Source organism: Triticum urartu, chromosome 6A, assembly GCF_056163025.1.
Source record: "Triticum urartu cultivar PI428250 chromosome 6A, HENAU_Tu73, whole genome shotgun sequence".
Classification (NCBI taxonomy): domain Eukaryota; kingdom Viridiplantae; phylum Streptophyta; class Magnoliopsida; order Poales; family Poaceae; genus Triticum; species Triticum urartu.
In genome coordinates this window covers 409,960,573-409,987,925 of record NC_141878.1, presented here as the reverse complement: position 1 = coordinate 409,987,925, position 27,353 = coordinate 409,960,573, and the positions used below count along the sequence as shown (strand labels likewise).

The window sequence follows — 27,353 nt, the reverse complement described above, 5'->3', positions numbered from 1 at the left end:
AATGTACAGTAGTAGGTGCATGAAGATATTGACAAACCTTGTTAACAGCAAAGGAAATATCAGGCCTTGTCAGTGTCAAGTACTGTAGGGCTCCTACCGCACTTCTGTATTTTGTGATCTCTTCTTCTTTGAGCAGTTCACCTTTAAAAGCTGAAAGCTTTTCTGAAGAAGATAATGGTGTAGGTGAAGGCTTCCAATCTTTCATCCCCATACGAGCGAGAAGTTCAGTGGCATACTTTTCCTGGTTTAATGTTATACCATCTTGAATCTTCTTAACTTCTATGCCCCAAAAGAAGTGTAGATCACCAAGATCTTTCAAAGCAAATTCTGAGCTTAAATCATGCAGGAGAGCATTAGTAGCACTTTGTGAGGAGCTTGCAACTATAATATCATCAACATATACTAGCAGGAATATAGTTATGCTTGCTTTGTTGTAGATGAACAATGACGTGTCAGCCTTAGATGCAATAAAACCCAAACACCTTAACTTAGAGCTTAACCTTGAATACCATGCCCTTGGTGCTTGCTTCAATCCATAAAGTGCCTTATCAAGCTTGCACACGTGATGAGGTACCTGCTTATTTACATATCCAGGCGGTTGTCTTATATAAACCTCCTCTTCCAGAACACCATGCAAAAACGCATTCTTGACATCTAGCTGTCTCAAGCTCCATCCCCTGGACACAGAAATAGCTAGCACAAGTCTAATAGTTGCGGCTTTGACAACAGGACTAAAAGTATCTTCATAGCCCAAACCATAGCGCTGTTTAAAACCTTTTGCAACCAAGCAAGCTATATACCTGTCAATGGAGCCATCTGCCTTTCTTTTGATTCTATAAACCCATTTGCAGTCAATGATATTTTTACCTCTTTTCTCTGGTACAAGATGCCAAGTCTTGTTCCTCATAAGCGCTGAGTATTCTTCATCCATTGCTATTTTCCAATTGGGATCCTCAAGTGCATCTTCTACATTTGTTGGTTCTCCTGCAATGCACAACATACCATATGGAACAGTACCATCAGTTCTGATTTTTGGATTTCTTATACCTTTCTGCGACCTTGTCATGACACGTGAAGTTGTGACTTGTTGGGGCTGACTCTGACGTATGCGTGGCTGTCATGCTACAGGAGATGGCACAAGCGACCCATGCGTAGAGGATCCCGAGGAAACAGCAGCGGATTCCTTTTCCGCAGCAGATCCCGAACCGGATTGTGTAGCCTCACATGTGCCTGATCCGCTAGCCCAGGCAGCCGCAGAAGATCCGCCGCTGGCCGCTGCATGTGACAGGGATCCCGATGCAGGCCCCACCGAATCTGCAATCGCTGTCGCTTGCCCGCGCGTGGGACACGGTGCGGTGCACGGCTCATCCGCTTGCAGCGACGTGGCGCTCGCGGATTGGTGCGGCTGAGAGAGTCCAGCGGACGCGCAGTTCGGGGCGTATCTGCACCCCCGATCCGAGGCGATCAGGCGAACATGAGTTCCAGGTGACTCCAGATCCGCCTCGTGCTCCACGTTAGCTTCGTTTTCTTCTGGTACATGAAATATTGGCTCGTTTTCAGCAAAATTCCGATCATTTTCTCCACCATTTTCTGCGCCGTTTTCTGCTACATGACCATGCACACATGGAGGCACATTCCTACCAGTAGAATCATCAGTTTGATTACTATAATTGTTGCCCCCATGATCAGAGTTTTGGAGATGTGGCGGAAGAAGAAGGATTTCTTGTTTGAGAAGTGCTCCGGCATTAGAGTGAACCGATTCAAAGGGAAATACTGACTCATCAAATACTACATCACGAGAGATGTAGACCCTGCCAGTAGAGACATCGAGACATTTGACTCCTTTGTGAATGGGACTATACCCAAGAAACACACACTTCTTTGAGCGAAAAGAAAGCTTGCGTGTATTATATGGGCGAAGGTTGGGCCAATAGGCACAACCAAATACACGTAGTGATTTAGTCAGGAGATATGCCAAGGAGGCATGTGATGGGAGTTTCATACTTTATGACCTTGCTAGGTAGCAAGTTGATGAGGTACGTGGCAGTTAAGAAGGATTCATCCCAGAATTTCAGTGGCATGCAAGAATTTGCTAGTAGAGCTAGTCCTACTTCAACAACATGGCGATGTTTCCTTTCAGCGGAGCCATTCTGTTGGTGTGCATGAGGACATGCAACATGATGCGAAACGCCAAGTTCTTGAAAGAAGGAGTTTAATTTTCTGTATTCACCTCCCCAGTCGGTTTGCATGGCAATTATTTTAGTGTTTAATTTTCGCTCAACAAGATTTTGGAAATTCTTGAAGACTTGGAAAACTTCAGAACGTTTCTTGAGGAGGTAGATCCATGTAAACTTGCTGTAGTCGTCAATGAAACTAACATAGTATAAGTGCCTACCAACAGAGACTGGGGCTGGTCCCCACACATCAGAAAACACAAGTTGCAATGGAGCAGTGGAAATACTAATAGATATAGGATATGACAACTGATGACTTTTAGCTTGTTGACATGGATCACAAATAGACTCAATGTTTGACTCATGAGAGTACGGAAGCTTATTCTTGCTAAGAACAAATTTAACAATAACTAACGAAGGATGACCTAGTCTACTATGCCACTTTGATGAAGAGGACTTGACTGCAACTAAAGCTTGTTTATTTGACGGTGATGATGAAGATATGATCGGTAGAGACCTCCCACGCACTTGCCCCTAAGAAGGATTCTCCTCATGTCCAAGTCCTTTACCAAAAAGAAATATGGATAGAACTCAATGAGAACACGGTTATCAAGAGTAAATTTATGAACAGAAAGAAGGTTCTTTGATGTTGTGGGCACATATAAAACTCTCTTAAGATGCAAGTTTTTCATGGGGGTTTTGACAATTGAACTACCAACATGAGTGATTTTCATACCAGAACCGCTTGCAGTATGGACTTGGTCATGTCCACGATATTTGTCTCTGATTGTCAGCTTGTCGAGATCCCCTGTGATGTGATTTGTGGCAACAGTGTCAGCATACCAATTTGTATCAATGTCGTAGGAGTTGGTGACCATGTTGGCTCCCTTCTCCTCATGTTCATCTTCATCATCATATCGATGCCAACAGTCACGAGCACCTCCGGGGTGATGCTTGAGACAGATTTGGCACTCTGGGTAGTCCCGAACCTGCTGTTGGCGTTGTTGCTGTGGGCGACCGCGGCCACCTCCGCCGCCGCTGTTTCCACCAGATGGAGCTGGGGAGGAGCGCCTGCCTTGGCCGCGCCCCTGCTGCTGCTGCGTCCGCGGCCTCTGTTGTAACCGCGTCTGCGTCCCCTGTAGGCTAGGTTGGCTGAAGTCTTGAAGCCTGCATCAGGGCCGTCGCCGAGCATCTCCACGCGCTGATCAAAAGCTGTGATCTGGGCAAACAAATCATCTACGGAGATCTGGTTCTTCACTGCTCCTATGGCCGCCTCAACGGGATCATAGTCCCTGTCAAGGCCGGCAAGCACGTAGTCAACCATCTCTGGATCCGAGACGGGTCGTCCTGCCGCTGCGAGCTCATCCCCAAGGTTCTTCATCTGAGAGATAAAGGCGCTGCTGGACATGGAGCCCTTTTTTGTGTTGGTGATGGCGATCCGTAGATTGGTGATGCGCGATTGGGATTGTGAGGCGAACAGAGTGGTGATGGCAGTCCAAAGCTCGAACGTCGTCTCCTTGCTCGCAACTTGGGTGAGAATCTCCATTGAGAGGGAATTCAGGAGGTGACTTAGGACTTGCTGATCCTTCGAAATCCACTATGCGTACAGAGGATTGGGTTCTAGGGCGGTGGTTTTATCCGCCTGCTGCTGCACCGTCTTCGGTGGCGCTGCATCTGATCCATCCAGAAGGCCGGTGACCTGCGCTCCTCGCAGGCCCGACATGACCTGTGCCTTCCACAAGATGAAGTTAGTCTTGGTGAGCTTCTCTGATGGGGGAGCGCCAAGGTTGATGGATACGGTTGATGAGGACAACATGGCGACGATGGTCGAGGAAGGTGACTATGGTGACGATCGTGACGAGGGTAGAACGAGGAAGGAGGCTGCTGGCTAGATCGATGGGAAGAGGATTGCTCTGTATACCATATCAGATGGGAAGCGTTCCTACTCTCTGCAGAGAGCCACGTGGTGTTATATTGATCGAGGCAAGAAGCCCTTGCCGTGGCGTACAAGTTGCACCTGATTGCTAGGATCTAGGTTGTTACACGGGATAGAGTTTGAGGTTGTTATGAGAGAGGAAAGGAGATAAACAGTTGAGATTACATCATCTATAATTCTAACACATAGCTCACCATGCTTTACACTGAGATCAAATGCCTCATTCGATTTGATTGATGGAGCTGGGCGCACGCGTGTGGAAGAAAGCAATGGCGCGTTCGAAAATTGATGCGCGGGGTGGAAAAGGAGGCGGCCATCTGGCCGGGCACAACCATCTTGATGGAGTTAGCCGATGCCGTGACCGCAACAGCTAACTAGCGATGGTGTGCCACTGATACAGGACGCGTGCACTCCCTGTACGGGCATGTGACCGACGTCGTCGCGACAGGATAAAAAAAGGTCGCGAAAAAATATCTGTCTGCCCGTTAGGCTATCATGACTTGTGTTTTTACGCGGTACAATCACATATGCTTATAGAACACGTACATAGATACGGTTTTGCTAATTTACAGCCGAGTGATTTACAATTGGTTTTCATTCAAATTTCTGGCCGTTTGATCTTGTGCCAAGATCTGCGCTGGGTCTGGGTTTTTTCGGACGTTTTTTTCTGTCTGTTACCGGGTGCGCTTTCGTTTCCCAGCCAGCCCGTTACCGCCTATCCCCTGGCTCTCTGTCTTTTTTTATTATTCTTGTCCTTCCTCATTTGTTGGCGAGAGTTAAAGTTGAGAGAGGGAGGTGATTCTTGGTGATTTCCTCATCATCTGATTCCGATCTCCTCCTCCTCCTCTTCTTCAGATTGATTTCCGCTTCAGTGTTGTGTAGTTTCAGTTGGTTATCCTGGTCTTCTCCCTTTCACCATTGAATTTCTTCTAGATCTTGTGAGTCGATTCGATTTCCCTTGTGTTTGATGTAGATGTAGGTGTATGTGTACTCTTAGAGATGGATTTTGGCGATTTTTTTGCAATTACAGTGATAGGCAGATGGATGTAGCAGTGGATTCGATTCCCCTATTGATTTTCTTTCTGCTAGCCTGGGCGTTTGATTCCGCTGACGTTTTTTGTTGTTAGATGCAGGGATGTGTGTTTTTAGGTAGTAGTTGCATCTAAGTTACTGCAACTTCATAACTGTAATTTCATTTTAATTACAGTGTATTTTCGTCTGAAATCATAGAGTAGTGACACTGTAATTATAACCTTTTTTCTATGTTTTGGGTAGTGTTGCATCTAAGTTTACAACAACTTCAAGATTGTAATTTCATTTTAATTACAGTGTAATTTCCTCTAAAATACAGAGTAATCGTATTGTAATTATAGTGTTCTTACAATATACTTGTAATTACAGTGTAATTTTCAGGGTAATTACACTGTAAATCACACTGCTATTTACTGTTATTACAGTGCAATTTCTCTATAATTTTCAATGTTGTTACAGTGTAATTTCCATGGGTAATCACAGTGCCATTTTTGCTAGAATATTTACTGTATTTACAGTGCAATTACAGTAAAATTTCAGTGCTAATTAGACTGTAAATCACAGTGTCTTTGGTGGGTAGTGTTGCATCTATTCACGCTGTCAGTATATACTGAATCTACCTTTGTGTCAGAAACTTTGCTGCCCACAGGAATTTCTGCTTGCCTAGTAATTTCAGCAACTTGATAATAGTAATTTCAGTACTTTCTTGCTACTGTAATTTTTAGTTTCTTCTGCCCTGGTGCTTTTGAAACAAAAGTGACCAATTTCTTTGATTTTAACTGAGTGCTCTGTGCAATACACTTTGTCAAATGGAAAGAATTTGTGATCTATGCTTTTCATTCTTGTGATTTTACAGGTTCTAGATCTCAAAGAAAATCACTAGGCATGAGCAAAGACATTGGTATTGAAGGATTTCCAGCCTGTGGATCGTCTCTTGTATGATCTTCCATGGTTCTCCCCCAATTAGTTGTTGTGGCTTTGGTGTTTAGCTTTGCCCCAATTGGAATCGAAGGATTTCTAACTCCATGGTTCCTTATTAGTGTTTGTCTTTGCCCTTTCTTTTTATTTCTTTTCCTCAATGTTAGTAATTTAAATTCTGCCTACTTTTTTGGTGTTTGCCTTTGCCATTTCCTTTTTATTTCTCATTCCCTATATACATTTTTTTCTTCATATCATTCTTCCTTGTTGCAGCTGTACTTCCCTATAACCATTCGAAAGCATTGGTTTTCTTTCTTCATTTGTTTAAAGGGAAGAGCCTTTGCTTTCCTTGATCCAACTTTTAATGAACATTCTAAATTTCACTTGCTGATTAGCGATCTGCTAGTACATTTTTAATCAATTTGTTTCCCTTTTATAGGCATTGTGTTGTTATCTTTTAAGATTTATCTCTTGTATTTTCTTTTATTTGAACAGATTATAAACTTTATAGGTGTTTTCTTTTATTCTTGTATTTTTCTATTAGGGTTGCTTTTATTACTCCCATATTGGGAAACAAATCAATTTTGAAAAAATTGACGTTATCTACCTATAGTTGTTCCCAACCAAACTAATAGGTAATTTGTTTTTTAGTATAGCTGGCCTGATTTTCTCTTATATTCTTCTGTTGATTTTGTTGGTATCTTTTTTTCTTCCTTTATTCATGTGAAACGAGGCACGCAATTGCGGTATCTTTACATTCAAGTTTATGGAAGTGTGAACTACAAGGACTCAAGTTGTTAACCATTTTTCAAGCACTGACATCCTCAACTTAAGGACAAAGTATGCTAATGATAAGTTTTTTAGCGAGTTCAATAGGGTGGATAAGTTCTTGACTTCTTGTTACTGATTTCTTTGATGATGTAAGCACTTTTGTTTTCTATACTACAAATTTATAGTAAAGAGGTTCATGATTTCCAGTATATTTTTAGTTCTACTTTTGGCTCAAGGTTGCCTAATTTACTGTACTCGTCTACATCATTCACTGTCTCTTGTACTACGTATTTTCAGCTTTTTGGCTCAGTGTTAATTGCTTCCCTTTGTGCTATATATCTTAATGATTGGTCTAATGTCGGTTTGATCTTTTTTTTCAGACTACAAATTAACAATGATGGACAAGAAGGCCTTTTTTGCATTATAGAGATGTTGAACTGCTTTTTTCACAACAGATAGGGCAGTGTGTATGTTGGTTCAGTGTGTGGTCATCTGTATGATAGGAAGTGTGTATGTTGGTTCAGCTGTTTTTTCGTTTCGGAAAGGAGGATTGCCCCCGGCCTCTCCGTTGCAATGTTGGTTCATCTGTGTCTCTATGATCCATAGATGACACGAGGTACTATACTTGCAAGGTTTTCTTACTGTAATTTCAAGGTTTTTCACTTGCTTGTCATGAATGCAAATGGGTCCAGTCCAACCCGCGTACATACATACCAACTTATGACTCAGGGCTACAAACGGGTGCCTTTGAGTCTCGACAAGTTCCTGTCATAATGTCACTGTAAGAATCACACAATATGAGTGTAAGTTATGCGTAAATACACTAATTTTAGAAGTTCCAGTGCTAATTGACTATAAGTTTTGTGTATCTAGACTTCAACTCTTAAGATATCACTATGAGTGGACTGCAAGTTACCAGCAGACTCTAATGCTAGTCTAATTATCACCGTATTTTTTCTGCCAAATGATTGTAATTGCACTGTAAGTTAATGCCAGACCTACAGAAGTACGTTGATGGATCAGTAGGCTTTTTTGGCTGTGGTATTGCGATAGTTGTAGCTCACATATGTTTGAAACTGAGTTCAGTTCCAACCCAGTTAGGATTGGCCTTTTAGCATCGACATACATATACAACGAAGATACACAAAAAAGGGACACACAAATATATACAAGTGTCGTTCTATTACTGGTTGAAAAACTTGACTGATGCCGAATTGATTTTCAGTCAAACATCAAATAGACACTCCCCATAGATAACCCTCATGAACGGACGCAAGCACACACTATCCCTATGAGCATCCTTCAGATATTGATCCGACACAATATTTTAAGATTGAGAAAGTTACCATAAGCGTCTCGTAATTGATAGGAACATCTCCTCCCATTAAATGGACATCGCCAAAATGTCTGTAATAAATATAAAAAAACGCGAGCACTAGTGTCAAATACCTAGAAGTCATTGATTTAAGCCTATGACATCGCGGTGCGGCGGCTTGGTCTACCGCTGGGCGGATTCTACTACCTTGGAGCCTAAGGTGACCATTGTATCCCGCCCGACAAATCCAAAGACCGACATTGTCATCGAGGAGCGGGATGACGTCCCGGAGAGCGGCATGGAGAGAATAGTGAGGTTCATGGCACAACATCATGAGTATATCCAGTACCTGTGGTAGTGGAAGAGGGACGCATAGAAGAAGGAGAAGGTGAAGAACAACGATGAGGCATGGCCTTCCTCACAGGTCGTGGCCAAGGTCGAGTCCGATGATGACAAGGGCTCGAACATTGAATTCAGACAAACATCAGCGCTCGAGTGACGAGGGTTCCGACATCGAGTGGGACAACATCGATGGCGACTAGTGTGTCTGTAGTGCCAGTAGTAGTCTAGAAGTACCATGTTTGCACTTTGCATGTAGTTATAATCCAAGTATGTCCAAACTTTGCTTGAAGTATGTTTGAATTTTGTAGAAGTATGCAATGCATTGTGATGATCTATGTGGAGTTTCGATATTTTGGTGCCCTATATAAATTTGCCATGCTATAGCAATGCAATTTTGCATGGTAAAGACTGTTGCCATGCTATAACTCTATGCAATTTGCTTACAATTTTTTTTCATTGATGTAAAACCAGCATGGTCCAGCAACGCGATTTACCATGGCACAAAAATTTTGAATTTACAAAATGAATGTAAACTTGATATGGTCAAGAATCAAGTAGATTCCCATGGCTCTGAAAATAAATTTGTCGTAGCCCTGAAAATAAATTATTCACGGTAAATTAATGCAGTTTGCCATGGTAAAAATGTTGTCGTGCTACAAACTTGACATGTTTTTTTAGTTTTTCGCGCTTCTAAAATTGCACAAGATTTTTTTCGTTCCCCAAAGCCCTGGTCCAGAACTTCAATTTACAATGTCTCGAATGTTGAATTTGCATTAGGCCCTATATAGATGAAAGGAGGGAGTAAAACTTGCCATGGACCAGGAAAGACTAAATTTCCATGGCTGTGAAAATTAATTTGCCATGGTCCAGCAATGCAATTTGCCATGGTTAAAAAACTTGCCATGATACAAACTAGGAACGTGCTTTGTCAAAAAAACTAGTGGTGTGAACACTCTAGTATTATTTTTTTATTTTCTTTTTTGGTTTTCCTTACATATTTATTTTTCTACCTTTTTAGACTTTTGAGTAAAATACACATGCTAAAAATATAAAATATTCACATACATCAAAGAAATTCACGGGTATACAAAAATTTCATGTGTATTTGGAAAATATTTTTATACATGTGTTAAAAATATTCACCGTGTTAAAAATCATTGCATATTTTTCTATAAATTCATCATGCATTTAAAACATTTTTTTTCATGCACTAAAAATTATTCATAGTGTAACCCACACATGTACATCGTGTAATATAAAAATATTCATCATGCTTTAACACTTTCTATAGTTACATCAATATTTTTTTTCAAATCTGTGAAAGTGTTCATTGTGTATTAAAAATGTTCATTGATTTTTTTTAAAAAATTGGTCCTCGTCTATTAAAAAATCATTGTGTTTTTCAGTATTGTTCTTAGTATGTTCGACATGTTTTTGACAAAAAGGATGTTCAAAACATTTTCACCTTGTATTTAAAAAATGTCATTGTGTATCTTAGGGATTCATCATAATAAACACTAGGAGGGTTTTGGGAAACATTTTCCCTTTCATCAGTACTCTCTTCATATTCTATTTGTTCTCTTGACTTTAGATAGTTGGCAATATAAGGATTCTCAATGCAATTTACCGCACAAAACATATAAATTTCTCTAGATCAAAATCAAGAAACCTCTCGGGGTTTGGAAAACCCTTAGTTATACGTTTCATTTCTTCATACCCCAAAAGAAGACTAAGATCTTTATGATGCTCAAGGGTAATCAAGTTATCACAATTTTTGGACATGATTTGATCATGAAATAATTTGCATTGGAGATTTAAATGACCACATTCATTGCAAAGTTCACAAGGATGGCAAAAAAATTACATCTTTCAGCACAATCATCTAGCCTCTCTTGCAATTTTTTTGTTTCCCAATATTTATGCTTCTTGCAAAATCTATCTTCCCTTTTTGGTGTGCAAAGACACTCCCAATTCACTCCGCAAAAAGTGACATCCTTATAAGAAACATTTTTGTCATGACTTATGCAATCATCATTAGCATTTAGGATATTCAAAGAATTCACACTAAAAACATTGCAATCATGCTCATCATTCAAATATTTTGTGCCAAGCATTTTATTGACTTCTTCTTCAAGCAACTGAGCATAATTTTCCAAACCATCATTTTCAAGAAAGATATTATAAAGATGATCAATAATATGATGCAACCTCAATTCCATTTTTTGTAGTTTTCTTTTATAAGCCAAACTAGTGATAAAACAAGAAACTAAAATATTCAATTGCAAGATCTAAAGATATACCTTCAAGCACTCATCTCCCCGGCAACGGCCAGAAAATAGCTTGATGTCTACTATGCAACTTTATTCTTGTAGACACGTGTTGGGCCTCCAAGCACATAGTTTTGTAGGACAGTAGCAATTTTCTCTCAAGTGGATGACCTAAGGTTTATCAATCCATGAGAGGTGTAGGATGAAGATGGCCTCTCTCAAACGACCCTGCAACCAAATACAAGAAATCTCCTGTGTGCCCAACACACCCAATACCATGGCAAATTGTATAGGTGCACTAGTTCGGCGAAGAGATGGTGATAAAAGTGTAATATTGATGGTAGAAATATATTTTTATAATCTGAATAAATAAAAACGTCAAGGTAGCAAATAGTAATCAGGCACAAAAACGGTGTTGCAATGCTTAAAAATGAGGCCTAGGGTCCGTACTTTTGATAATGCAGTCTCCCAACAGTGCTAACATAGTTGGATCATATGATTATCCCTCAAAGTGCAATAAAGAATCACTCTCGAGTTCCTATCAGCGGAGAACAAAAGATAGGAATTGTTTGTAGGGCACGAAACCACCTCAAAGCTATTCTTTCCGTTCGATCTATTCAAGAGTCTGTACTAAAATAACAAAAAGCTATTTTTTCCGTTCGATCTATCCTAGAGTCCGTATTAAGATAACACCAAAGAAAATTCATATTCATAATACTCAATCCACACAAGGAACTACAAAGAGACCCCAAAGTTTCCTTCGGAGAAAAGATATTAAAAACGTGCATCAACCCCTATGCATAGGTTACCCCAATATCACCGCGGGAATCCGCGAGTTGAATGCCATAACATATATCAAGTGAATCAATAAGATACCCCAATTGTCACCTCAAGTATTCATACCGCAAGACATATATCATGTGTTCTCATCTCTGAATATTTAATCCGACAAGACAAAACTTCAAAGGGTAAAGATTCAATTCATCATAACAAGAGTATAGAGGGGAGAAACATCATATGATCCGACTATATTAACAAAGCGCATGATATAGATCACGAGAGAGAGCCAGATTAAACACATAACTACTGGTACAAACCCTCAGCCCCGAGGGTGGACTACCCCCTCCTCATCGTGGTGGTCGCCGGGATGATGAAGATGGCCACCGGAGATGATTCCCCCCTCCGGCAGGGTGCCGGAAAGGGTCTAGATTGGTTTTTGGTGGCTACAGAGCCTTGCGGCGGCAGAACTTCTGATCTAGGTTAACCCTGAAGGGTTTCGGAATATTTGGGAATTTATAGTGCAAAGAGGGGATACAGGAGGTCACCGAGGTGGGCACAACCCACCTGGGCGTGCCAGGGGGGCCTGGCGCACCCTGGTGGGTTGTGCCCCCCTCGGGGCACCCCCCAGGTGCAGCTCTGGCCCATTGGGTTCCTTCTGGTCCATAAAAAATCTTCGTGGAGTTTCGTTGCGTTTGGACTCCGTTTGGTATTGATTTCCGGCGATGTAAAAACAAGCAAAAAATAGCAACTGGCACTAGGCACTGAGTCAATAGGTTGGTCCCAAAAAATGATATAAAACTGCTATAAAATGATTGTAAAACACCCAAGAATGTTAAAATAATAGCATGAATACTTCATAAATTATAGATACGTTGGAGACGTATCAGCATGTCATGACTCTCCTTTTGATACTTGCACGTGTTGATTTAATGCACCTTGAAGTAGTATGAATATGTGACGGTAAAGCTTTGTAATGCCCTAGCCCTAAAGCGAGAGATGGTTGTGCACGAGGAGGGCAAGATCATCCAGACGGAACAAGGCCAGACGATAGAGCTATCTATGGTCTCGATGGACCTCACCTTGCTCCACTTCCCCTTGTGCCTCCGCCCCTTGAAGCCTCTAGTGTATGAGGTTCAAATACACCTCGTCCGTTCGGCTGATCGAGCAAGGTGCAGGTTTCTTGATTGATGTGTTGTTCGATTGATTTGTGTAGTGCAAGGGAGGGCACCTGGCCTGCACGGACTACCGCGTCGAGCGCCCCGGGAACCAGCAGCAGTGCCAGAAGTGCGAGCGCGGCGGTGGCTTCGACATGCGGAACACGGGGGTGGACGCCGTCCTATCCTCGGTGAGGGTGGAGTGCCCGCACGAAGGCTGTGGGATCTATGTCACTTACCACAAGCTCGCCGATCACCAGAGTGTGTGTCTGCTCATGCCCTGCAAATGCCCCGTGCCCGTCTGCGGCTATGAAGGCCCGCCGTCGGTGCTCTCCCACCACATCAGCACCATGCATCCCATGCACGTTCACAGGATCCAGTATGGCAAGGTGGTCCTGAAGGAAATATGCCCTAGAGGCAATAATAAAGTTGTTATTTATATTTCCTTATATCATGATAAATGTTTATTATTCATGCTAGAATTGTATTAACCGAAAACTTAGTACATGTGTGAATACATAGACAAACAAAGTGTCACTAGTATGCCTCTACTTGACTAGCTCGTTGAATCAATGATGGTTATGTTTCCTAACCATAGACATGAGTTGTCATTTGATTAACGGGATCACATCATTAGAGAATGATGTGATTGACTTGACCCATTCCGTTAGCTTAGCATTCGATCGTTTAGTAGATTACTATTGCTTTCTACATGACTTATACATGTTCCTATGACTATGATTATGCAACTCCTGAATACCGGAGGAACACTTTGTGTGCTACAAAACGTCACAACGTAATTGGGTGATTATAAAGGTGCTCTACAGGTGTCTCCGAAGGTACTTGTTGGGTTGGCATAGATCAAGATTAGGATTTTCACTCCGATTGTCGAAGAGGTATCTCTGGGCCCTCTCGGTAATGCACATTACTATAAGCCTTGCAAGCAATGCAACTAATGAGTTAGTTGCAGGATGATGTATTACGGAACGAGTAAAGAGACTTGCCAGTAACGAGATTGAACTAGGTATTGAGATACCGACGATCGAATCTCGGGCAAGTAACACACCGATGACAAAGGGAACAACGTATGTTGTTATGCGGTTTGACCGTTAAATATTTTCATAGAATATGTAGGAGCGAGTATGAGCATCCAGGTTTCTCTATTGGTTATTGCCCGGAGATGAGTCTCGGTCATGTCTACATAGTTCTCGAATCCGCAGGGTCCGCGCGCTTAAAGTTCGATGACGATCGGTAATATGATTTTATGTGTTTTGATGTACCGAAGGTAGTTCGGAGTTTCGGATATGATCACGGACATGACGAGGAGTCTCAAAATGGTTGAGACATAAAGATTGGTATATTGGAAGCCTATATTTGGACATCAGAATAGTTCCGGGTGAAATCGGGATTTTACCGGAGTGCCGGGGGGGGGGGGGGGGGTTACCAGAAACCCCCGGGGGTTAATGGGCCTTGTTGGGCCCTAGTGGAGAGAGAGAGGGGCCGGCCAGGGTAGGCCGCGCGCCCCCTCCCCTTGAGTCCGAATAGGACAAGGAAGGGGGGGGCGCCCCCTTGCCTTTCCCTCTCCCACTCCTTCCTTCCCCCTCCTAGTGGGACTAGGAAAGGGGAGGCCTACTCCCACTAGGATGAGGACTCCTCCTCCTGGCGCACCCTGTTAGGCCGGCCGGCCTCCCCCTTGCTCCTTTATATACGGGGGCAGGGGCACCCCAAGACACAAGTTGATCAGTTGATCTTTTAGCCGTGTGCGGTGCCTCCCTCCACCATAATCCACCTCGGTCATATGTAGCGGTGCTTAGGCGAAGCCCTGCATCGGTAGCATCATCATCACCATCATCACGCCGTCCTGCTGACGGAACTCTCCCTCGAAGCTCTGCTGGATCGGAGTTCGTGGGACGTCACCGAGCTGAACGTGTGCTGAACTTGGAGGTGCCGTACGTTCGGTACTTGGATCAGTCGGATCGTGAAGACGTACAACTACATCAACCGCGTTCTCATAACGCTTCCGCTTACGGTCTACGAGGGTACATAGACAATGCTCTCCCCTCTCATTGGTATGCATTGATAAGTCTTCGTCATATCTATTTTTCCAAACACTTTTGCCCTTGTTTTGGACTCTAATTTCATGATTTGAATGGAACTAACCCAGACTGACGTTGTTTTCAGCAGAATTTCCATGGTGTTATTTTTGTGTAGAAATAAAAGTTCTCGGAATGACCTGAAAATCAACGGAGATTATTTTTGGAATATATTAAAAATACTGGAAGAAGAATCCACGTCAGGGGGCCCACACCCTGTCCACGAGGGTGGGGGTGCGCCTACCCCCTGGGCGCGTCTCCCTGCCTCATGGGCCCCTTGACACTCAACCGACCTCAACTCCAACTCCATATATTCGTGTTCGGGGAGGAAAAAATTAGAGAGAAGGATTCATCGCGTTTTACGATACAGAGCCGCCGCCAAGCCCTAAACTCTCTCGGGAGGGCTGATCTGGAGTCCGTTCGGGGCTCCGGAGAGGGGAATCCGTCGCCATCGTCATCATCAACCTTCCTCCATCACCAATTTCATGATGCTCACCGCCGTGCGTGAGTAATTCCATCGTAGGCTTGCTGGACGGTGATGGGTTGGATGAGATTTATCATGTAATCGAGTTAGTTTTGTTAGGGTTTGATCCCTAGTATCCACCATGTTCCAAATTGATGTTGCTATGACTTTGCTATGCTTAATGCTTGTCACTAGGTCCCGAGTGCCATGATTTCAGATCTGAACCTATTATGTTTTCATGAATATATGTGAGTTCTTGATCCTATCCTACAAGTCTATACTCACCTGTTATGTGTTATGATCCATTAACCCTGAAGTGACAATAATCGGGATACTTACCAGTGATGAACGTAGTTTGAGGAGTTCATGTATTCACTATGTGTTAATGCTTTGGTCTGGTACTCTATTAAAAGGAGGCCTTAATATCCCTTAGTTTCCAATAGGACCCCGCTGCCACGGGAGGGTAGGACAAAGGATGTCATGCAAGTTCTTTTCCATAAGCACGTATGACTATATTCGGAATACATGCCTACATTACATTGATGAACTGGAGCTAATTCTGTGTCACCCTATGTTATAGCTGTTGCATGATCGATCGCATCCGACATAATTCTCAATCACCGATCCAATGCCTATGAGCTTTCCATATATTGTTCTTCGCTTATTTACTTTTCCGTTGCTACTGTTACAATCACTATAAAACCAAAACTGCTACCGTTACTTTTGCCACCGTTACCACTACTATGATATTACTTTGCTACTAAATACCTTACTGCAGATATTAAGTTTCCAGGTGTGGTTGAATTGACAACTCAGCTGCTAATAATTGACAACTCGAATCAATAAATTTGGGTTGAATACTCTACCCTCGAAAACTGTTGTGATCCCCTATACTTCTGGGTTATCAAGACTATTTTCTGGCGCCGTTGCCGGGGAGCATAGCTCTATTCTTTGAGTCACTTGGGATTTATATCTGCTGGTCACTATGAAGAACTTGAAAGATCAAAGAACCAAGATTTTTCCCTCAACTACGAGGGGAGGTAAGGAACTGTCATCTAGCTCTGTAGTTGATTCACCTTCTGTTTTGAGTAAACTTGCGACACCTACACATGCTATTGATTCTGATAGGTCGCATGTTATTGATGATGCCACTTCTGCTTTGCATGATACTTATGATGAAACTACTTCTATGCTTGATAATACTGTGCGACTAGGTGAATTTCTTGACGAACAACTTGCTAGGGCTAGAGATAATGAAATTATTGAAACTGATAATAATGATGAAAGTGATGATGAAGGTTCTCCCCCTAGATATGAATTGCCTGTTGTTCCTGAGGGTTATTTTATGGATGAAGAAACTGCTAGAGACTTCTTAGCTTGCATTGATAGATCTGATCTTAAGAAATTATTAGCTAAGCTTAAAGAAAAGTCTTTGAATGCTAGAATGAAATATGACCCTGCTTTTGCTACTTCACCTATCTTTATTACTAATAAGGATTATGATTTCTCTGTCGATCCTGAGATAATTACTTTGGTTGAATCTGATCCTTTTTATGGCTATGAATCTAAAACTGTTGTGGCACATCTTACTAAATTGAATGATATAGCCACCCTATTCACTAATGATGAGAAAACTCGCTATTATTATATCCTTAAGTTATTTCTGTTCTCATTAAAGGGTGAAGCTAAAACATGGTTTAATTCTCTTGATCTTGGTTGTGTGCATAGTCCCTAGGATATGATTTATTACTTCTCTGCTAAATATTTCCCCGCTCATAAGAAACAAGCTGCCTTAAGGGAAATATATAATTTTGTGCAAATTGAAGAAGAGAGTCTCCCACAAGATTGGGGGAGGCTTCTCTGATTACTTAATGCTTTGCCCGATCATCCTCTCAAGAAAAATGAAATATTTGATATCTTTTATAATGGACTAACCGATGCTTCCAAAGATTACCTGGATAGTTGTGCTGGTTGTGTTTTCAGGGAAAGAACTTTTGATCAAGCTGAACTGCTATTGAATAATATGTTGACTAATGAAAATAATTGGACACTTCCTGAACCAACTCCTAAGCCAACTCCGAAGAAAAGGGCTATTCTATTTCTCAGTCTGAAGATATGCAAGAGGCAAAGAAATCTATGAAAGAAAAAGGTATTAAAGCTGAAGTTGTTAAGAATTTACCACCTATTGAAGAAATACATGGTCTTGATAACCCGACACAGGTAGTAAAGGTAAATTTTGTCTATAGATATGATAAAGCTGAAATTCCGCCTATTAAGTTTGCTAGCCAATGCTTAGATGAGTTTGATAATTTTATGGTTAAACAAGAAAACTTCAATGCTTGTGTTGGTAGACAATTGAAACATAATGCTTATATGATTGAACACTTGAGTGATTATATGGCTAGTGTTAAGGGCGAACTTAAACTTATTAGTAAACATGCTTCCATGGTTACCACTCAAGTAGAGCAAGTACTTAAGGCTCAGAATGATTTGCTCAGTGAATTAAATAATAAGAGAAATGATAATGCTATTAGAGTTATGGCAAGAGGTGGTAAAATGACTCAGGAACCTTTGTATCCCGAAGGCCATCCTAAAAGAATTGAGCAAGATTCTCAAAGAACTAATGTAGATGCACCTAGTCCTTCTAAGAGGAAGAAAAAGAAAAATGACAGGACTTTGCATGCTTCTAATGATCCTATTGTTGACACACCTGAGAATCCCAATGATATTTCTATTTCTGATGCTGAAACACAATCTGGTAATGAACATGAACCGAGTGATAATATTAATGATGATGTTCATGTTGATGCTCAACCTAGCAATGACAATGATGTAGAGATTGAACCTACTATTGATCTTGATAACCCACAATCAAAGAATCAACGTTATGATAAGAGAGACTTTGTTGCTAGGAAGCACGGTAAAGAAAGAGAACCATGGGTTCAGAAACCCATGCCCTTTCCTCCAAAACCATCCAAGAAAAAGGATGATGAGGATTTTGAGTGCTTTGTTGGAATGATTAGACCTATCTTTTTGCGTATGCGTTTGACTGATATGCTTAAAGTGAATCCTTATGGCAAGTACATGAAAGATATTGTTACTAATAAGAGAAAAATACCGGAAGATGAAATTTCCACCATGCTTGCTAATTACACTTTTAAGGGTGGAATACCAAAGAAACTAGGAGATCCTGGAGTACCAACTATACCATGCTCCATTAAAAGAAACTATGTTAAAACTGCCTTATGTGATCTTGGAGCCAGTGTTAGTGTTATGCCTCTCTCCTTATATCGTAGACTTGATTTGAATAAGTTGACACCTACTGAAATATCTTTGCAAATGGCTGATAAATCAACTGCAATACCTGTTGGTATTTGTGAGGATGTGCCTGTTGTGGTTGCAAACGTTACTATTTTAACAAACTTTGTTATTTTTTATATTCTCGAGGACGATAGTATGTCTATTATTCTTGGAAGACCCTTTTTGAATACTGCAGGGGCTGTTATTGATTGCAATAAAGGCAATGTCACTTTTCATGTTAATGGTAATGAGCATACGGTACACTTTCCGAGGAAACAACCTCGAGTTCACAGTATCAATTCTATTGGAAAAATTTCAACTATTACTATTGGAGGTTTTGAATTTCCTCTTCTTACTGTCAAGAAGAAATATGATATTCTTATTGTTGGGGACATGCATATCCCCATTGTGGTAACCTAGTGTTATTCAAAAATTCTCCGATTTCATGTTATTCGAAATGAGTTTGTTATCAAGACCTGATCAACCTTGTTAGTGGATTCCTTTTGATGATCATGAGATGGATGAATTTAGAAAAAACAACTCTCTGTACCCTCTTTTTACTTTATGTTATTTACATTAAATAAAGCAAGAATAGTATTTTCTACCTGTTTTCTGAATTATCTATGCAATAAAAAATACCCCGAAAATAAAAGTTCTCCAAATGCCCTGAAAATTTAATATGAATTTTTCTAGAATATTTGTGAATATCTGGCACCGAGAACACATTAGGGGGAGCCAGCACCTGGCCACGAGGGTCCAGGGCGCGCCCACCCCTTGGGTGCGCCTCCTGCCTCGCGGGCCCCTGGTGCCCCCTCCACTTATTCTAGCCACCACACACTCCTTCTTCCTCCCAAAAAATCACCAACCAGCTCAAGCACGAGTTCTAGCTCATCTTGCTGCCATTTTTGATCTCCTTGCTCAAAGCTCCATTCACAAAACTGCTTCGGGGGATTGTTCTTCGGTATGTGACTCCTCCAATGGTCCAATTAGTCTTTGTTCTAGTGCTTTATTTATTGAAATTTTTTGCTGCTAAGGTGACCATGTTCTTGAGTTTGCATGTCAAATTTATGTGGTCAAAAGTAGTTTTAATGCATGATATGGCCTCTAGGCACTTGTAGGAGTAGTTGCTATCAATCTTGTTGAGTTTGGTTCACTTTCATTTTACGTTATTAATAATTTCAGAAATTTTTAGAAAAAGATGAAGAGATTTTTGAGGGGCTCATCGAGCCGAAGCTCGAAGGATAAACAAAGTGAAGAGAACAAGAAGCCCAAGTATAATCTCACTCGTACTGTGGAGGTTCGGTTGTGTGAATGGTCTTGTGATGAGTTCTTGAGAGAAGCCGGGATTCATGAAGATTTTTACTATTTGGCTGAGAATACAGGCCTCATCGCCTTCCTCCACGACCAGCGTGAACAGTATCTCTTACTCACCAATATCTTTGTGCAAATTTTCATTTCCATGCTAGGAGATCACCACCTTCAGTGGAATTTTATTTATATGATGAGCATAAGGAGATGTCACTTCGTGATTTTTGCCGGGTTTGTTTGATACCTTTTGAGGGTAGCATAGAGGAACCACATCGTAATGATGTGGAAGATTGCTGTAGGGGAAATGAGGAAAGTTTCCGATGCAAGAATTACTAGCATTCATTTTCCTGTTCTACGTTACTTTGCAATATTTTCTAGTAGATGCTTAATTGATTGCGGGAACTGTGGGAAACTTAGTGCTCCTGATATTGTTATTTTGCGCCATGCCTTGTTTCAAGATACTACTTTCACTTTAGGCGCTATTGTTGCTAAACGGTTAAATCTGAACCGTACTAAGGGCCCTATCCTTGGAGGCATTTTTGCCTCGCGCCTAGCTGCACACTTTAACATACCTATCAGACATTATGAGAAAGAGGAAAAGTTGCTGCCTAATATTTTTCTAGATTATAAGAGCATGGTAGCACATGATTTTATTGTTAAGAATAAGAAGAAGATGCTTAAATATAGACAGATTTTTGGTATGAATAACTTTGAGACTATTACCTTCCCCGCTCCCTCTTTGTTTAACATATTTTTAGGCAAGTACCTTGTTTTACCGGAGGACGTTTATGGATACTGGAGCGTGACACCAGCTCCAGAGCCTGAGCTGGAACCACCCCTGGACCCTTATCGGCAGTCAGTTTATCAGTGGGATCCGAAGGAGATCGTTAACCAATGGCACCCAGAGGACACTCCTCCTTACACCGGAGAGGACCACTTTGATCCATGGGCATAGACCAACTTAGGCCAAAAGCCTAAGCTTGGGGGAGTACGTATTTCTCACCGACATTAAATTCATGTTCACACACTCATGCCAGTTGTCGGTGCTGATACTTTTTCATTGTATCATCCATGCTAGTTTAAATTTCTTTTTAAGCTTTCTTCTTGTGTGTTTGATAAACCTTAGGAAAACCCCCAAAAAATTAGTTGTAGCTTTTAGCTAGTTTACTTCCCATGCCTGTAGTAGCAATAATTAAAAAGAAAACCAAAAAGATTTCTCGTTCTTCTTTTTCTTGTTGGGAGCTTTCCTGTGTAAATAGTTTAATTTCTTTCTTGTTCTTTGGGGGTCAAGAGGAGAAGACCATGATGAAAATGTTAAATGGCTCTCATATGCATTATTGTTGATTCTAACGAAGAGCCCATATTACCTTGTCTTCTCCCTTGAATTGAATGCTTGCAGATTCCAGCTTAGTCCAATGCACGTGCACTATTATTATTATCCACACTATTCGGTCGTGCAAGTGAAAGGCAATAATGATGATATATGATGAACTGATTGAGATGAGAAAAGCTGGTATGAACTCGACCTCTCTTATTTTTGTAAATATGATTAGTTGATCATTCCTGATTCAGCCTATTATGAATGAAACATGTTTGCAATGAAAATTAGAGATTATAGTTGCTTATGCCATGCTTAATTAGCTAGGAGTTTATAATGGTTTACCTTGCGTGCCAACATGCTATTAAAATGGTTGTGATGTGGTATGATGGGGTGGTATCCTCCTTTGAACGATTTGAGTGGCTTGACTTGGCACATGTTCACGCATGTAGTTGAAACAAAATCAACACAGCCTCTATGATATTTATGTTCATGGTGCATTATATCCTACCCATGCTTGCATTCGGTGTTGATTAATTTTAATGCATGTTCATGACTGTTGTCGCTCTCTAGCTAGTCGCTTCCCAGTCTCTTTCCAGCCTTCACTTGTACTAAGCGGGAATACTGGTTGTGCATCCAACTCCATAAACCCCAAAAGTTGTTCCATATGAGTCCACCATACCTTCTTATATACGGTATGTACCTGCCGTTCCAAGTAAATTTGTATGTGACAAACTCTAAACCTTCAAATAAACATTCTGTTTTGTATGCTCGAATAGCTCATGTATCAACTAGGGCTGTCTGTATCTTCCATGTTAGGCGGGTTATTCTCAAGAGGAGTGGACTCCGCTCCTCACTCATGAGAAAATGGCTGGTCACCGGGATGCCCAGTCCAATGCTCAAATCGAATCAAAATAATTGCAAACAAAACTCCCCCAGGATTGTTGTTAGTTGGAGGCACCCATTGTTTCAGGCAAGCCATGGATTGATGCTTGTTGGTGGTGGGGGAGTATAAACTTTACCATTCTTCTTGGGAATCGCCTATATTGTGTGTAGCATGGAAGATATCGAGATATCTCGGTTGTTATGTTGACAATGAAAGTATACCACTCAAAATATTATTCATCTCTATTTCAAAACTGAGCTCTGGCACCTCTCAAATCCCTGCTTCCCTCTGCGAAGGGTCTATCCATTTACTTTTATGTTGAGTCATCATCCTCTTACTAAAAAGCACCAGTTGGAGAGCACCACTGTCATTTGCATCCATTACTATTAGTTTACAGTGAGTATGACTTGACTGGATCTCTTTTACCATGAATTACAATGTCTAGTCAGTCCTTGATCTTTAAAGGTGCTCTGAATTTATGTTTTGCGGTCTCAGGAAGGGCTAGCGAGATACCATCTTATCATATCATATTATGATTGTTTTGAGAAAGTGTTGTCATCCGAGATTTATTATTATTGCTCGCTAGTTGATTATGCCATTGATATGAGTAAACATGAGACCTAAATGTTATGGTGAATATGGTTACTTCATAATCTTTGCTGAAAACTCGAATGCTAGCTTTACATATTTGCAACAACAAGAGCAAACAGAGTTTGTAAAAGTCTTTCTTTATCACTTCCAGTTTGTCAACTGAAATGCTTGAGGACAAGCAAAGGTTTAAGCTTGGGGGAGTTGATACGTCTCTGTCGTATCTACTTTTCCAAACACTTTTGCCCTTGTTTTGGACTCTAATTTGCATGATTTGAATGGAACTATCCCGGACTGACGTTGTTTTCAGCAGAATTACCATGGTGTTATTTTTGTGTAGAAATAAAAGTTCTCGAAATGTCCTAAAAATCAACGGAGATTATTTTTGGAATATACTAAAAATACTGGAAGAAGAATCCATGTCAGAGGGCCCACACCCTGTCCACGAGGGTGGGGGCGTGCCTACCCCCTGGGCGTGCCCCCTGCCTCGTGGGCCCCCTGACGCTCCACCAACCTCAACTCCAACTCCATATATTCATGTTCGGGGAGAAAAAAAATCAGAGAGAAGGATTCATCACGATTTACAATACGAATCCGCCGCCAAGCCCTAAACTCTCCCGGGAGGGCTGATCTGGAGTCCGTTCGGGGCTCCGAAGAGGGGAATCCGTCGCCATCGTCATCATCAACCTTCCTCCATCACCAATTTCATGATGCTAACCACCGTGCATGAGTAATTCCATCGTAGGCTTGCTGGACGGTGATGGGTTGGATGAGATTTATCATGTAATCGAGTTAGTTTTGTTAGGGTTTGATCCCTAGTATTCACTATGTTCTGATATTGATGTTGCTCTGACTTTGCTATGATTAATGCTTGTCACTAGGGCCCGAGTGCCATGATTTCAGATCTGAACCTATTATGTTTTCATGAATATATGTGAGTTCTTGATCCTATCTTGCAAGTCTATAGTCACCTATTATGTGTTATGATCCGTTAACCCCGAAGTGACAATAACCGGGATACTTACTGGTGATGATCGTAGTTTGAGGAGTTCATGTATTCACTATGTGTTAATGCTTTGGTCCGGTACTCTATTAAAAGGAGGCCTTAATATGCCTTACTTTCCAATAGGACCCCGCTACCACGGGAGGGTAGGACAAAAGATGTCATGCAAGTTCTTTTCCATAAGCACGTATGACTATATTCGGAATACATGACTACATTACATTGATGAGCTGGAGCTACTTCTGTGTTACCCTATGTTATAGCTGTTACATGATCGATCACATCCGACATAATTCTCCATCACCGATCGAATGCCTACGAGCTTTCCATATATTGTTCTTCGCTTATTTACTTTTCCGTGGTTACTGTTACAATCACTATAAAACCAAAACTACTATCGTTACTTTTGCCACCATTACCACTAATATCATATTACTTTGCTACTAAATACCTTGCTGCAGATATTAAGTTTCCAGGTGTGGTTGAATTGACAACTCAGCTGCTAATAGTTGAGAATATTCTTTGGCTCCCCTTGTGTCAAATCAATAAGTATGGGTTGAATACTCTACCCTCAAAAACTATTGCGATCCCCTATACTTGTGGGTTATCATGCATCACCATGATCTTGCGTGTGCTTAGGATTTTTTTTTGAAATTATTGCGTTCCCCAATAGTGGCATCAGAGCCAGGTTTATGCGTAGATGTCATATGCACGAGTAGAACACAAAGGAGTTGTGGGCATGGGTATATACATATTGCTTGCCGTCACTAGTTGATTCTTGATTCAGCAGCATTGTTGGATGAAGCGGCCCAGACCGACATTACGCATACGCTTACGCGAGACTGGTTCTACCGGCGTGCTTCGCACACAGGTGGCTAGTGGGTGTCTGTTTCTCCAGCTTTAGCTGAATCGGATTCGATGAACAGGGTTCTTTCTGAAGATCAAAAAGCAATCACTATACCACGTTGTGGGTTTTGATGTGTAGGTAAGTGATGACCCACAAGTATAGGGGATCTATCATAGTCCTTTCGATAAGTAAGAGTATCGAACCCAACGAGGAGCAGAAGGAAATGATAAGCGGTTTCTAGCAAGGTATTCTCTGCAAGTACTGAAATAAGTGGTAACAGATAGTTTTGTGATAGGATAATTTGTAACGAGCAACAAGTAACAAAAGTAAATAAGGTGCAGCAAGGTGGCCCAATCCTTTTGGTAGCAAAGGACAAGGCTGGGAAAACTCTTATATAGAGAAAAGCGCTCCCGAGGACACATGGGAATATCATCAAGCTAGTTTTCATCACACTCATATGATTCGCTTTCGGTACTTTGATAATCTGATATGTGGGTGGACCGGTGCTTGGGTACTGTCCTTACTTGGACAAGCATCCCACTTATGATTAACCTCTATTGCAAGCATCCGCAACTACAACAAAAGTATTAAGGTAAACCTAACCATAGCATGAAACATATGGATCCAAATCAGCCCCTTACGAAGCAACGCATGAACTAGGGTTTAAGCTTATGTCACTCTAGCAACCCATCATCTACTTATTACTCCCCAATGCCTTCCTCTAGGCCCAAACAATGGTGAAGTGTCATGTAGTCGACGTTCACATAACACCACTAGAGGAGAGACAACATACATCTCATCAAAATATCGAACGAATACGAAATTCACATGACTACTAATAGCAAGACTTCTCCCATGTCCTCAGGAACAAACGTAACTACTCACAAAGCATAAACATGTTCATAATCAGAGGGATATTAATATTCATATAGGATCTGAACATATGATCTTCCACCAAATAAACCAACTAGCATCAACTACAAGGAGTAATTAACACTACTAGAACATACTAGCACCAATCCCGGACTTGGAGACAAGAATTGGATACAAGAGATGAACTAGGGTTTTGAGAGGAGATGGTGCTGATGAAGATGTTGATGGAGATTGCCCTCTCCCGATGAGAGGAGCGTTTGTGCTGACGATGGCGATGATTTCCCCCTATGGGAGGGAAGTTTCACCGGCAGAACAGCTCTGCCAAAGCCCTAGATTGGTTCTGCCTTGTGGCGGTGGAGTTTCGTTCGAGAAGATGGCTTCTTATTTTTTTTCCCATCTAAGGACTTCATATAGCAGAAGATGGCCACCGGAGGGCCACCAAGGGGCCCACGAGGTAGGGGGGCGTGCCCAGGGGGTAGGGCGCGCCCCCACCCTCGTGGGTAGGGTGTGACCCCCCTGGTGAATTTCTTTCGCTGAGTATTTTTTATATATTCTGAAAACGTCTTCCGTGAAGTTTCAGGACTTTTGGAGCTGTGCAGAATAGGTCTCTAATATTTGCTCCTTTTCCAGCCCAGAATCCCAGCTGCCGGCACTCTCCCTCTTTATGGAAACCTTGTAAAATAAGAGAGAATATGCATAATTATTGTGACATAATTTGTGATAACAGCCCATAATGCAATAAATATCGATATAAAAGCATGATGCAAAATGGACGTACCAACTCCCCCAAGCTTAGACCTCGCTTGTCCTCAAGCGAAAGCCGAAATCGAAAAATATATCCACATGTTTAGAGATAGAGGCGTCGATAAAAATAAAATACGGACATGAGGGCATCATGATCATTCTTAGAACAACAACTTATATAATTCTTGTCATATAATTTCTTATGCTAGAGTAATAATTCAATCACAATTTCAAGTATGAATCGTAAATTTCATTGACAACTAACAAACTATAATCTCAGTCATTGGAGCAATTGCAATTTATCATAACATAGGAAAGAGTCAACATATAAGAGCTTTTCAGCAAGTCCACATACTCAACTATCATATAGTCTTTCACAATTGCTGACACTCACGCAATACTTATGGGTATGGAGTTAATCGGACACAGAGAAAGATAGGGGCTTATAGTTTTGCCTCCCAACGTTTTACCTCAAGGGTAATGTCAACAATAATAGTTCATGAAAACTCACATCCAATTAGCCATATATACCAGGATCTTTCCAACATACTGTGCTTGCCAAAGGATAAAATGTAAAAAAAGAAGAAGGGTGAAGATCACCATGACTCTTATGCAATGTAGGGGATAAAAGTAAAAGATAAGCCCTTCGCAGAGGGAAGCAGAGGTTGTCATGTGCTTTTGTAGTTGGATGCACAAAATCTTAATGCAAAAGAACGTCACTTTATATTGCCACTTATGATATGGACCTTTATTATGCAGTCTGTCGCTTTTATTTCTTCCGTATCACACGATCCTATAAAGCTTATTTCTCCCACACTAATAAGTCATACATTATTAGAGAGCAATTTTTATTGCTTGCACCGATGACAACTTTCATGGAGGACCTTACTCAATCCATAGGTAGGTATGGTGGACTCTCATGGCAAAACTGGTTTAAGGGTATTTGGAAGCACAAGTAGTATCTCTACTTGGTGCGATGAATTTGGCCAACATGAGAGGGAAAGGCAAGCTCAACCATGTTGGATGATCCATGACAATATAATTTATCTCAGATGTAAGAAAACATAACCCATTATGTTGTCTTTCTTGTCCAACATCAACTCTTTAGCATGTCATATTTTAATGAGTGCTGGCAATCATAAAAGATGTTCAAGATAGTATATCTATATGTGAAGACCTCTCTTTCTTTATTACTTCCTATTAATTGCAACAATGACTAAAACTATGTTTGTCAACTCTCA

At 41.2% G+C, this 27,353-nt stretch overlaps 1 protein-coding gene across 1 annotated transcript; it reads left to right on the top strand.

Annotated features, from left to right (window-relative positions):
- The first annotated feature begins 12,531 nt into the window (after positions 1 to 12,531).
- On the top strand, positions 12,532 to 17,243 carry LOC147965454 (E3 ubiquitin-protein ligase SINA-like 10). Its single transcript, XM_087530466.1, has 3 exons — positions 12,532 to 12,666; positions 12,749 to 13,078; positions 17,229 to 17,243. The coding sequence occupies exons 1-3, from the start codon at positions 12,532 to 12,534 to the stop codon at positions 17,241 to 17,243; spliced, it is 480 nt and encodes a 159-aa protein (XP_087386592.1).
- Positions 17,244 to 27,353: the final 10,110 nt, after the last annotated feature.